The following is a 14,720-nucleotide window of genomic DNA, read 5'->3' as shown; positions in this document are numbered from 1 at the left end:
TATACATTTTATTTTTAATTATTATTTTATAAATTTTTCATAATTTTTTGGGGAAGGCCATTTTCCTAGCGTTTTTGATGCCTCCCTAACACCTTGCAAACACCTGGCTAATGCCTTGTTAACGCTATAGGTGCGTTAATAAGCGTTGATCGTGCGGGCAAGTCTCAACGCACGTGTGAAAGAGCCCTAACTGTTTTGGACCAGTGATTTACCATGCAATGGAAATTTAAGATAAGCAGGACAATTTAAAAGTTGTAAATGGAAGTGACAATGTATTCTACCATGACGGGGTTCAAATAAACTGCTGATATCAGGAATCATGTGACACTCTAAGAAACCTAAAAGACTTAATCCACCTATGGGAATTAGCCTTTAGGGAAAAATTTATATTTGCACAGATCATTGCAGAATATTGAAAGTGATCAAAGCAGCAGACAGTACTGGGGGCAGTAAGCATTGGCATCAGCAGTTACATATAGTACAGTATGCTGTGCAACTTTGGGGGGGGGTTAGTTATTTTTAAAACAGATCTGCTTTTAATATCTATTGGTGGTAATAACTTCTGTTCCGATAATCCCTTGAAAGATTTATATATTTTGTCATGTTGTCATGAGAGGTATAAAACTTTCTACATAAATCAGTTCATAAAAATGATGTAAAATGTGTATAATGATGTGAATGATGTTCTCTGGGGATGAAAAATTGATTTTTAACCAGCATAACAGAACATTTCCAAAAGGAAGATGCACTTGAGATGAACAGGATTTCTAAGGCAAGTGGAAACCACCTTCAATAATTTAGCTATTGCATTAAAGTTATGCAATATGGGCCGCTTTAAAATTTTGGTAATATTCTTGATATCAGGCGACTAGATAAAAAGATTCCAGGCCTGAAATACTGCTCAGCATAGTGCATATGTGCACATAGTTTTCATATTCATATAAAGAAATCCTTTCAAGGGTTACATGCGAGATAAAAATCAATGTCCAATTCTATTTTCTCCTGCTTGCCTGCTAAACAGTGGACACTATACTTCAAACAGCATAGTGAGAAAACCTTAATACGAGATGTGTCCATTTGCTTTCATCAGACTCCCGGGCAGGCTGCTAATAGAGCAGTGCTAATGCAAAGCTTGCAGCCATAAGAAGATATAATCGGGGAAAGAGAAGGTCTCAGAAGGCAGAACTAAAAGGGAACTGGGAAGTGATGGGATACATCTGTTACCAATTCAGGTCCAGCAGGAGATAAAGTGACTGAATGAGTTCAGAAAGAAGAGATGTGGAGACCACAGACAGAGAAAAGACATGTGGAGAATACATGCAGATGGAATGTGGCAAGGTAGGATGTCTGCTGGTCTTCAGAGAAATCCTGAAGATAGTAATAATAATAATAATAATAGTAATAATAATAATAATAATAACAATAATAATAATGCAGATCTTGATTGTCTTCTATGGTCAAACCAACCTCAAAGGATGCTAGATTTTTTTATCAAATCCGGGGACACCCTATTGACCATGCCTACGTTTAACCACACCCACAAATCCACCCTCCACTTGCAGCCACACCCACAAAAGCATGTCCCAATTTGTAGCCACATCCACAAAATCACACCATATTTTTTTTTTAACAGACCCCCTCAAACAATTGGTCACAAACTTTTGGACCAGAAGGCAAACATTCAAGGTATAAAGACAAAAACCCCCCCAACAAAATTGAAATAAGAAGCACTAACATATGCCTGCATAGTCAGGAGGGTCACCTTGGAGGTATCAAGTAGAAAAATGCAGCCAACACGTGGAGGCAAGGCCAGGAAAAAAAGAGAGGGCATCACTTCAAGACGTATGGTTTGCAAACAAAATATAGGCTTGTCAAATAAGGAAAATAGCAAAGTAAAGGAGCCACATCAATGATAATCCCCCAGCATTAGTGTTCACTGTTTACGTACATGAACACACACTCTTTCTTGAGAGCCGGGCCCAGTACAGGAGTAATGCCTGTACTAGGGCTGCAACAACTAATCGACATAAATCGATTATAATCGATTATTGTATATATCACACCACACTATCTTTCTTTTTTACTTCCACCGCTCCAAGCTTGCTCCTGTGATGGACTACAACCTCAATACAAAACTAGTAGTCCCATCACTGGAGCCTTTTTTTAAACTTTATTTTATTGTTTATCCGATTAACCGATTAATCGAACCTAATAATCGGCTAACTAATAGATTTTGAAAATAATCGTTAGCTGCAGCTCTAGCCTGTACCCCATATCAGAAGTACTGCCCACCACACATTATGAGAGGCTCCCTCAGAAATAGCATACATTTTATTCTGCCCCATTACACTGGGCTGACATTTTATTTGGTTGAACTCCACTGACTTGTTTTTTTTTTCTTCAAACTGACTATGTATACACTATGCCCTTTACCCCTTTACATCTAACACACAAGAAGCTGTACCTTTCACACATATATTATACTGGCTTCAGTTCTTGCTGTGCCCATGAATCTTGGCATGCATGCCCCCGCAATCCATTACATCATTGATGATTACGTTTGGCTCCAATAACCTGTATCCAGTAAACCTTCCTACACCTTTACCCTCATAGACACAGCATGAATCTTACACATCCTGCATTGCATTACAACTTATTCCAGCACACAGCAGTTTTATGGCACTCCATCCACATTAGTATACACCATCACAGCGCTTCCCAATACCAGGAGCTACCCTTTTCTGCAGCTCACTTACCAAAACACTGCAGGACTCCACCTACTCCTGACATCACCTCCAACCCAAGCCCCCTCCGCAGCAGAATTTGGTAGTGGGAAGATCAAGAAATGCAAAGTTTTCCTCATTCTTCTAACATGCGGCTTAATTCCCAAAACAGCGCACAGCTCCAGCTCATCCTTACCCCAGCTTTACACAAAGTCCCCTCTGCAGCGGAGTGTAGTACAGGGGAGATGAGAAAGTGCGGCATGTGGTGTTCAAGATTTCCTTACTCTTCTAATGTGCAGAATTAAATAACGAGTGTCAAAGTCAGGGACAGACCACACATACCAGGAAAATCTGGACAAAATGGGAACCATAGCTAAAAGGAAACTACACTAAAACTTCACCCAAAATTGAAAGAACTTTATGTCTGATACAAACAGAGGGACTCTATGTAGTGGTAGATATTGTTTCATCAATAGTAAGTGAAATGTAGCAAACATATTTTGTATGCTGAGGATGCAGTACAATGGAGTCACAAGGTGTCTAAGGGTTAAATTATTTAGGTTTGGGTTTAAAAAAAGGCATTTTAGATTTGAATTAATTGTTTAACGAATAACTGATGTGCCTTCCTTGTGCTCAGTCCTGGTATGCAATCAGCACTGCAGAATGTAGAGAGCAACACTTCTGCAGACCATGAAAAAGGAAAGGTATCAGAGACCAGGCTGTGCATTCTCCTTTCTATCATTGGCTGACTAATCAAGCTGGATGGCGGTTGGGCAGGGTTTACCGCAGTAGCGCGGCTGCAACTTTTTTATAATAAATTATATTATTTTTATAATTAAACGACCTTAAATGCCATGAAGGTAGTTTGTACGCTTATTAAATAAGGCTGCAGGTCTCAAACATATTCAGCACAAAGAGTAGTGCCTTATACACTTGCATCTACCATTAGGAGCTTTTGGTTCTACAGTGGAAAAAGAGCTAAAAGGAAACTGTCCCCCAACTTCTTTGGAGGGGCTTCCAGGTATGGGGAACCATGTGACCTCTCCACGTGACAGTGATCATGCCTAATGCATGTAAGGGAAGGAAGCAGTGACATCATCCACTCAGTTAAGCTCCAACACCATCCTACACCGGAGCTTACTCAGGATGGACTCCTGCATCAGGAAGATGGCAGGGCAGCACAGATGGGTGAGCATACCTTGCTGGGGTAGTGGACTCTCAGGACGCACAGTTACTCCTAAAGGGGTAGGTCTAGGCCCCAGTGTCCCTTCAAATGTTTACATTTTAAATTAAATGTTTTATCTTGTTTTTACTCCCTGTATGCTATATTTGCTTTATAAACAAACATTCAACATGTGACAATGGATTCCCAGAGCACTGTGTGTTATCTTAGGAACCTTCTGATGGTTCTGTGTGAGGTTTCAGACACAAGAAGTGAGCCTTCTTCTGTTTCTTAGGATAACCCTTATTGCTAATGGGGATGAACAGGCTTTTTAGAACAGGTGGTAAAAAAAGAAAGAAAATATCTTAAAAAGAGGACTAGAGCTTATACACAAAAAAAATTCTTGAAAATATGGCAAACCTATTAATGATTTTATTGCAACTCTTTTTTTTGTGCTTGCACTGCAGGGTCCCCTGCTAGCCTCCAGTCCACCCCCTACCTCTTCGAATCGCTACTTGCCCACCTATCATACTAGTACCCTTTGTACTCTGAACCATATCCTGATATTCTACATACATATGGCTATCTAGGCTTGAGTGACAACACCAGACACACAGCACCTGATGGACTTCTTTGCTTGCTTCCTGATGCAACACTACACTTCGAAATCTCAGTAGCTCTACACCAACCTGTTTTTAGACCCAATGAACACCAACATCCCTATACATAGAAATGACTTTTTGGGTCTACCACAAATTGCTGAACTATTACTTACCTGATTTATCTACAATGTATGGCACTTCTGAGCTTTTACATATTTTTTTGCCCTACCCTTTAATGTAATTTTTTACTTTAAGCTCACCAAACATGTTACAACTGACTGTACAATCTTTTTACAATGAACTTTTACTTTTATGTAAACACTGGGAGTAGAGAGAGGAGAGGAAAAAAAGAACAAAATGTAATTTGGTTAAATCAACCCTACAATGTATTAAGACCAATATAATTAGCAAACTATAAAGATTTATGTAAATTCCTCACATTAACAACTTTGTAAAGTAGAATAAAATCAGATTGTGCATCAGTATACACATTATATATTGCATTACACTACTAACTGCATATTAAAAGGTACAATATAGAGAATACCAGCACACTATTCTATGGAAGCGGTTAAGCGGAGTATAGAAAAATGGCAAAGTCACATCCTGGGGAAAAACATACTTACATTTGGATGTCCCGCCACCTCAATCAGCTCAGCAACAGCTTTTGTAACAGACTCGGGATTCCTGACATCACACTGAATAGCATGGACCTGCCAGACACCAAAGACCATCATAAATACAGCTGCTGACAAAATTCCTCTATTACACCAAATAAGTTATACAGAAATCATACATTCTAGAAGGGCAGTTTTCCTTTTCTATCCAAATCCTCTGTGTTTCCTTTCTCCAACCCCTCCATTTTTTTAATCTGATCTAAATTTTTATTTAAAAAAAAAAAAAAAAAAAAGGAAGAAGAAAAACCTCTTCTAAAATTCCCAACCTCTTTTGCCTGCTTTCTGTCAGTAAACGTGTTATTACCTAGTGGTAAAAACTTCTGGCCAGGTCAGAAAAAACAAACTGATTAGATATTGGTTTGGTGCCAGATCGGTGTTAACTAGATGTAAACTGACGCCCGTCCATTTAGATCTGGCTACCCATACACCGACATGGGTCTGGTAATGTCTATTTTTTTTACATCCGTTCTGATCAGGAGGAGAACAGTTCCCCTCATGATCGGACAGTGTGAAATGATCCTAAAGTGGTCTGTACGGTGTGGGGGTATAGCTCGAATGGGGGATCACCTTCCCTGGGAAAAACAGTCCAGGCAGCAAAGTTCTTTTTCTCTATGAACACATCCAACATGTAGCTCTCTCAGAAGGCTGTCTGAGTCCCAGGCCAGAGCAAAACCATGTCTCAGCCTTCCCCTTTTATCTCACCTGGACAAGCATTCATCAAGCAATCAACTATCCAGGTGAGACCCAAAGCCCGAGCTGGACCATCCGGACCCAAAGTCAAAGCGAAACCCTGGTCAGGGTTCCGCTATTCATGCACATAGGATAGAAAGCGAGGGGAAACATACCGCCCCTCAATGATGTCCCCTCTCCTTATGTCACAACGGTTATATAAATTATACTAAAAAAAATGGAGCAAAAAGTAGCAAGGTGGCCGACATGAACATGGTATGGTGTAACTCTGCTTTGTCTAGGAGTTCTTTCACATGTATTCTCCAGGGCCCTGCATGGGCAAAAGGTGAAGATTTTGTTGGACTATTCTAGATTTTATAGTTGTCAACACTCCCGGCTGATTCCACTACCTGAGGAAGAGTTCTTTGCTGTTAACTGTAAAGAACCCCCGTGTAATTTCAGATTAACCCTCCTTTCCGCCGACCTCAAATTGTGGCTGCATGTCTTTATCTGTGACCTCAGACTTATCAGTTTGTTCCCACAGCTACAGTCACCATTGATTGAACTGAAGCTAGAGATACAGGTCTCTTCTCCACCTCTTCTCCAAGGTGAATAAAGTGCATCTACTTATCGTTTCTCATAGCGGAGTTCCTCCAGATCCCCTTAATAATTTTGCTGCCCTTCACTAAACTAATTCAAGGACATCCATCTTGCTAATTGGTGACCATAACTGCACTGAAAATTAAGAAAATGAGTAAACAATAATTTTCCAAATGTCATGTCTACACATGTCTAAGTGAGGAGTAATATATCTCTGAAAGAATGGCCAGTATTAGTAACAAGAATAAGTGGAACGGATAGAAGGAATGGGGTCAGTGTGTATGAATGGGATAAATATATCACGGAGGGGTGTATTTATAAAAAAATAGCAGAGCAATTTGTCCTGCAAAATTCCATGTACATCCGTTCTGTGCGAAGGGAGGCAAAAACATAAATTTTCTTTCCAAATGGAATGTAATATTAGGGAAATACCATATTATGGCCACTTGATGGTGCTAAATACGTTTCCTATGCTCTTCAGCCCCATCTAGAGCCATATTGTGGTATTTTTCCTGATATTACTGTCGGCTTTAAAAGCAAATACTAATTACATTCGTTTTTGGCTCCATGCACACAGAACGAACGTACATGTAGTTTCACAGGAGAAATGTGTCTGTATTTTTTTTCTTTTGTTATAAATGCACCGCTTAGTGCAAAGGGTAGTAGCATGTTTATTTTATAGTAAACAAGTCAGATTGAACGTGCAAAATCAAGTAAGAGAAATGTCTAAAAACATATACCTACAACACGGAGTAGATTAAAGTCAGCAAGTTAAAAACTACCTTATTTCCAGTTTCCGCTGAGATCTCAGCTGCGGTATCCTTCAACACATCCAATTTCCTGAAAACAGAATCATATTTAAAACTTGTCTTTCTTGAGGTCTATAGCAACCATCCTGTTATACAGCAACAATATTGGCTCAGGTGTCGAATCTTACAGTCTGAGAATAGTTTGTATGACCAACAGTCAGCATGTAAAATGGCAAAAGACTGGAAGGCTCGGTCTTTACATGTATAGGCCCTGTAACATAGTCTAAGGGTTGGAATGTTTACAACTCCAAATATAGTACAATAAGAAATCGATGCCCCCTGAAAATGACAAGCCCATCCTTTGTAGAGCTGGGACCTACCACTGTTTCTCATACAAATCACCCAATAGACACATGCCACATAGATTCCATTCTGTATTCCTCATTAGCAAGAGAAGACTGGTCATGATGCATAGAGAATTCCAACAAGTCTGGAAATTTATGAGATCAACCTCCCTGAAGCGTAGCCCTAACCAGTTGATTCACCCCAGCATGTTGTACAGGTGTCAGGCTTGGGCTGTTTATGCCATGGCCTAATGGGCACCCTCAGACAGTCGTGGATAGCTATTCTCAGGGGATCAAGTGATCAGACAGATTAGAAATCGGATCAGGATCATTTTCTCCTTGGAAACGCTGGTTTTGGGAAGCCACAGCTTTTTTTCTCTGCTGTTTAAATGAATACCCTCATGCGGCCAAACCGTTCCTCTATTAGTGAAGAGCTGCACCTACAGTGACAGTGAAAGACAGGTGTATCCTGCATGCATATTTGACTGCTGTCCAGTGTCTATGGTTAGATTAGGATGGGGCATTACCTGCTAGATATAACGCATTCAGCTCCAAGTCTAGATAGTGCCGTAGTCATGCCTTTGCCAAGGCCTGTACCGCCACCAGTGATGAAGGCGACTTTTCCTTTGAAAGTGTCGGGAGGCAGCATCACATTCTGGTGAACAGGAAAGAAACCGGCTTGAGGACCGTCTTTGTTATCGCTTGATAAAGCCGGGCTTCCACGACTGAAAACCTAACATCATAAAAAGAGGTTACCACGATGCCCACACAGGATGTAAAACAAGTTATGGATTTTACATTACCCCACTGCTGAGAATATCATTCCAAAATTAATCTGACCCCAGTTCAAGTGTCTCATTTTATTTAGCTGCAATCCATTAGCTTGTTTTAGTAATCACTGATTTGGTTGTCGCTGTGTATTTCTTTAAAAAAAACTCTGCTGCTTGTTGCAAAAATATTTCCCTCCCAGCTCCTGTAAAATCATAAAATATTACCTAGACTGCAGAAGCCACTGCTCCAGGATCGCACGATGGTTAGTATAATGACCTAATGCTGAGCACTGGTCACATTATCTCTGCTGGAGTGGCTCAAACGGTGGCGTTGCATCTACAGATTATTTTTTCTGCTGTAGTTAAAGATGAACTCCGGGAAAAATTATGTTTTACATTTGCCAAGTAGATCATCTCCAATGATGGGGGTCTCAGTGATGCTGCTACAAGAAGTAAAACCCTTACTTTCATTCATCATGAACACTACTGAACTCACCGAATCTCCAGCAATGAAACTTACAGTCCCTGCTCTAGTACAGCGATGATAGTGGGACAGTCCCGGCTCTAGTACAGAGATGATAGTGGGCCACTCATTCTCCACTTTATCCATTCACAAAGTCTTGTATTGTTTTCAGAAAATATGAGGCATTCTGTGAATGGATGAAGGGAGGGAAGGGACGAATGAACATAGTTACCCAACCTTGCCCATGTATAGAACGCCTTGTATTCAGTATAAACAATGCAAGACGTCTTGTGAATGGACAGGGCAGAGAGCGAGTAACCCTCTATCATCACTGTACTAGAGCCAGGACCATCGGTTTCAGTGTTAGAAGTTGAGCGCTTACAGTAGTGCCCATGATCAATGAAAGTAGTAGTTTTACCTAATGCAGTAATATCCACACATGGAACCTCCATCATTAGAGATGATTCATTTTTACCTACCAAATGTCTTCTTTTTTTTTCTATGCCCCGTAGTTCAGCTTTAAGTAACATTTACAGGTCTTATGCCTCCCCCAGCCTGTGATTGGACAGTGAACTGGTTTCACTTTTTTTCTCCCTTTTAAAGCTGCGCTCCAGGAAAAAAAAAAAAAAGTTAGCCTTTGCAGTGGGGCTACCCCCGCACTGCAAGGATTAAGTGCTAGTTTGTGTCTAGATTTAAAAAAAAAAAAAAAAGAAGAATCTCAGATTTGGCCAGCGTTGACAGCGCTCCCTCCAGCAGCGATGGCATGTCCCTCTGCGTTCTCACGTCCTATACACTGTGTACAGAATGTGATGAGTCGAGGATCCTTAAAGCACTGCAGCAGAGGGAGGGTGAGAGAGGCTGCAGAGACCAATCTAAAAATCAAGCAGGCTCCGAGGGTCAGGCAAGTATAACTTTTTTTTTTAACCTGGACACAAACGAGCACTTAACCCTTGCAGTGCAGCTACCCCTGTACTACAAGAGTTAAGATTTTTTGTTTTCCCCCAGAGCTCTTTAACATTTTGCTGCTGCTGCACTCTGAATTTACATTATGTTAAAATTATATGCAATTTCACTGACTGCGATTAAATCTACTAAGGTCAAAATACTATAATAATGTATTAAATTATGCTAAAGGAAAACCCTTCACAAACTATACAGGTGAAGACCGCTACTCATTTATGCTAGTTGCCTGGCCTAAGGTCACTGATGTGCATCAAGCAGTAAGAAACGCGAGATCTCCTTAACCACATCAGTATGTTAGACTTTCCTCAAGTCAAAGGATTAGGGCTTGTTCACACCAATTGCGGTGCTTTCCAGAGCGGCAGCTGCTGGAACGCACCACAATCGCTCACAAAACTTCCTCCTGCGTTCTGGGGTGGGAGGGGGCGTGGCGGTGCCACGTCCCCTCCCTTTTTTTTAAAACTTTGCCTGCGTTCTGTTCCACTGCAAACGCAAAAAATGCTGCTTGCTCTATTTTTTGCGTTTGCAGTGGAACGGAACGCAGGCAAATTCAATGCACCGCCACGTCCCCTCCCGCCCCAGAATGCATGGGGAAGTTTTGTGAGCGATTGTGATGCGTTCCAGCAGCTATCGCTCTAGAACGCAACGCAATTGGTGTGAACAAGCCCTTAGTGTGGCATTAAGGCAACTAGCATTTTCAGAAGCAGTATTTCTCTCAGGAGAAAGTTCTCTTCAATCTAATTACATTTTAAAAACAGATGTCATAGGTTCTTGCTAGCTGCTACATTATATACGTCTATGCAAATATGGAGGTGGAAGGAAATGACCTGTCTTATCATTTACAAGTGTAATGACTTGAGATGTTGAAAATTAACCCCTTCATGACTGAGGCCCTTTTTTCATTTTTTGCACCCATGTTATATTCCACATTTTAGGCCTGAAAATGACTTAAAACCCCCCAACATTATATATTTTCTGAATGCCAAGACCCTATAGAATAAAATGGTGGTAGTAGCATTGCACATTCTGCCCCTATATTAAAAGGATGTAAAATGCCAAGGTTAGTGTTAAATGTATTTAAATACAGAAGCACGGGTGTCATACCGCAACAAGACAGCATGCTGGTTTTGACGTCTAACAAATTTAAAATGAAAAGGCCGCTTCTGTTATCCATTGTATTAATTTCCAGTGACATATAATGTAAGACTCATCTTCATAATTAGATCAAAACAAGCTGAAACTCCAATTGCTGAAAATGTAGAGAAAAAAATTGATAATAATCCTAAATCACATCAAAGATAATTGCTGTAGCGGTAAAGGGTCCTAAACTCCCTACAAACCTCACAAGGGAATGTTGTATGTAGTGCTCCCCTCACTGTGAGGAAACATACGTGGATTGTAGGGCAAGCATTGAAAAGTGTGGGTTTGCATTTCTGCAGAGGGACTCCATTCAGCTTATTGGACTTATTTAACTCCTTTCAGTAACTCCTAGAAATTCCTAACATGCCATAATATAAGAAATTGTATCTTTCACAACTTTACCTATATATTTTCTTTGAGGCCCAGTGGTGTGTCTCTGTCTAGGTCAAATAGATACGATCAGTCTGCTCCAAGGATGATCCCCCTCAATCTTAAGACTGCAACATTGTAACTTTGTAGGAAGTCACAAAGGGGCTATATACAACAAGTCTCCTATACACGAACCTTCAAGTTGCGAACTTTCAAAGATAAGAACGTGCGTTCACATGACAATCATGCAAGTTTGTTCACGTGTCTTGCGGCCATTGCCATGTACATGCGTCTGCTACAAGTGGCTGTGCTTTTGTGTACTTTACTGTACAGAATCTAGCCCAGGATGTCCGGAAGCAAGTGTAAAAGCAGCGGTGATGTAGCTTGTACTGCTAATGCTAAGACGCGCCAAAACGATAACAATGGAAACAAAAAGGAAAAATAATTGAGAGACTGGAGTGAGGTAGTAGAAGAGATAGTAGACATCACTCGTTCTTATAGCATGATTCGCTCAACCATTGGCACCATTCAAAGAACAAGATCATGGAACATGTGAAGTCTACTGTGCCGATGATGTCCAAAATGATATAGAAGAGTGGAAAAGTGATGGAGGAGACGGAGAAACTTCTCAGTGTGCGGATGCAGTATTAGCGTTGAGTCCCGCTCAGCTTAAAAGGAGAACTATAGGGTTGGGGCTTTTCCCCATAGTTCTCCTTAGGGTAATGGGAGGACACAAACTAGCGTCCTCCCGTCACCCTAAGCTCAGTATACAGCGAGCCACAGCTCGCGGTATACTGAGACGCCGCAGTATACCGCAAGCTACTGCTCGCGGTATACTGAGACGTCGCAGCTGAAGCGGATCCCGACAATTATGTCTGGATCCACCCAGCTGCGTGAGTGACAGCTGGCTCTGCCTATCTAAGAGGCAGAGCCAGCTGTACACGACCCCTTCCTCGTACGTTGCGCCAGTCAGCGCTGAAGGATCGGAGCGGGGAGGGGGCAATCCAGCCCTCCCCCTGTCACGGCAGAGAGCCGTGACAGGATCGAGAGGTGAGCGAACACCGGTATGTGTTCGCTCACCTCCCGATCTACTGAGCCGACCTGTGACAGTCTCATTGTCACAGGTCGGCTAGAACTATGAGGAGAGCGAGAAGCACTCACCTCATAGTTCTCCTTTAATGCTGATTCAAGAGAAAGCTTTTATAAAGACTTGAAGAAGCACAGTGAAGATTCAGAAGGCCCATCTTTCAAGGTCAGCCATGGCTGGTTTCATCAGTTCAAGGCTAGAGCCAACCTTTACAATGTAAAAGTAAGTGGTGAGTGCTGATACGGTAGCTGTCCAGGAATTTACTGAAATGCTTAGAGAAATCAATGATGAAGGCCAGTATTTACCTGAGCAGGTGTTTAATGTGGATGAGACAAGACTGTACTGGAAGGAGGATGCCAGACCGAAGTTAGATCAGTAAGGAGGGGGGGAAAAAAAAATGAAAGAGGAGTACAAAGAGCTCTTCAGCATCTTAGTGATCCTCGGTGAGAACACCTTCAATGAACTCCTTGCAGTACAACACGAGGAGATGAAGAGCTGATGGAATTGGAGGCCCAGAGAAAGGACGAGGAGAGTCAAGAGGAAGAAGAAGTAACTGAAGAACCAAAGAGATTCACAACGCAAGAAATGGCAAGAGGATATTCTTCATTTTAAGAGGCACTTGAATACACTTTGTCCACCTGTCAGCAAGCTTTCGTATTCACTCAATAAAAAAAGTTTTAGACTGAGCTGCGATCTATGAAATCACTGCTGTCTTCACTTCTTCATCAGAGGTGAAACTTCGTCCTATAAGGGCTGCTTTCAGATTTGCGAATGGTTTGCCACATAATCCAATGTCACTGAGCTATTCGACAGAATCATTTTATCTGTACACTCAATATTGTCATCAGCCGTGGACGTGCGTCCGGCTCCTTCTTGATGGTTAAAACTTGTGCGACCTTCCTAGAACTTCTCTATCCATTCAGACACACTTCTTTGCGACAAAACACTTTCTCCATACTGCACACGGGCACACCCTCAGACCACAAAACACGAATCACAGCACACTGCTCTTCTTTTGTGCAAATCACAAGTGGCGGCATCCATTTTTTCCTCGCACCCCAGTTACAAATGAACAGACATAAAACGTTCACACTTGCACAGCAGTGACTGGGGAGACCGTAGCCTTGAACAGAAAGCGCTGATAAGACAGTGCGGCCAACAGAAGTTTTAATAAAAAATTAGGTGCGGGTCATTTTTGACTCACCCTTGTAGAATGGTACACGAAGGTTGCAGCAGCCGTTCAGAATGCAATCCAGTGCTATCGTGTCATCTATGACGAGAAATATAAAAAAAAAGAGATACTACCCAGACATCACTGGGTCGTTTTTCTCAAGAGAGTAGATAGAATTGAAAATCCAGCAAGGAACCAGAACCTGTGCCATCAACATCAGGCATGAGTGACTTTCCAGATTGCCCTCCGTCCAGGGCCGGATTTCCCACAAGGCCAACCGAGACCCGGCCTCGGGGCAGAAGGGGTGTGGAATTCCTATCTCCCGATGCCCAGGACATGCAGTTTCAAAAAGGTACTGTAAGATGAAAAATGTTTTCTTTATATTTTTATGCGTTTCTTTGTTTGTTATTTGTGTGAAAAGTATTCTAAACCGATCACAGCACAGCACTATATAGCCAGTTGTATTAGTTGGGTATCGAGGCTAACTTTATTGGACTTCTGAACAAATTATTCTTATAAACATGCTCTTGGAACAGAACTCGTTCACATGTAGGGGACTTACTATATTCAGTTGTCTTCAAGTCTAATATGTGCCCCATGTCTTCTTTGCAGTAAATATAGTAATCACCCAAAGACTGAATCTCCAGACAAACACATTAGCTTTGTTTTATAACATTTGGTTTCTACAGTACTAATTTTTAAGTCAACGAGAATGCATTGAATATCCAATTTCAGCCATGTCATCGAATTTAAGAAGCTACAGTTAAGTCTGCCACTTACCAATCCACTGTTCCATAAAATGTTATATTAGACCCAGCTATATTACAAAAGCAGATTGTTTGACCAGTAGAAGGCATTTCAAAATTAAGCTTACTTTTATGTGACATAGTTAGGGTGCAGACAGTGTAAGGAGAGGCATTGCAAAGGTGGACTTTTTGTGAGTTCCAGTTCTTTGGCCTGGGACAGAAAACTAAGTGCAATAGGAAATGGAAAAATGGTGCCAGAGGATGGAAGACAGAAAAGAGAAACGGTGAAAAGTAGGAATCACACGGAAGACATGCGCCTACTTCATTTACTTCTCGACTTAGTATTCTAGAAGCGCCACAGCATTTCAGTCTAAGTGGCCAGCAGTGCCTTGGGTCAGAGGCGTAACTAGAACCCTCAGGGCCCCGGTGCAAGAAAACCATAAAGGGCCCACCCCCCGGAAAAAAACATGATTTGGACACATATCTGC

The 14,720-nt window shown here is 41.5% G+C and overlaps 1 protein-coding gene across 1 annotated transcript in view; it reads right to left on the bottom strand.

The window, feature by feature from the left end:
* DECR1 (2,4-dienoyl-CoA reductase 1, mitochondrial) overlaps positions 1-14,720 on the bottom strand; it is a 52,809-nt gene that overhangs the window by 23,965 nt on the left and 14,124 nt on the right. Inside the window, exons 2-4 of the mRNA XM_018576278.1 lie at positions 8,054-8,259; positions 7,216-7,273; positions 5,114-5,200 (exon numbers count right to left, since the gene is read on the bottom strand). Coding sequence (XP_018431780.1) covers positions 5,114-5,200; positions 7,216-7,273; positions 8,054-8,259 — 351 coding nt within the window. The remainder of the gene's footprint in view (positions 1-5,113; positions 5,201-7,215; positions 7,274-8,053; positions 8,260-14,720) is intronic.

Source organism: Nanorana parkeri, unplaced genomic scaffold, assembly GCF_000935625.1.
Source record: "Nanorana parkeri isolate BGI_ZX_2015 unplaced genomic scaffold, ASM93562v1 scaffold62, whole genome shotgun sequence".
NCBI lineage: Eukaryota > Metazoa > Chordata > Amphibia > Anura > Dicroglossidae > Nanorana > Nanorana parkeri.
The sequence above is the reverse complement of the archived record's forward strand: the minus strand, read 5'-3'. Positions and strand labels throughout refer to the sequence as shown.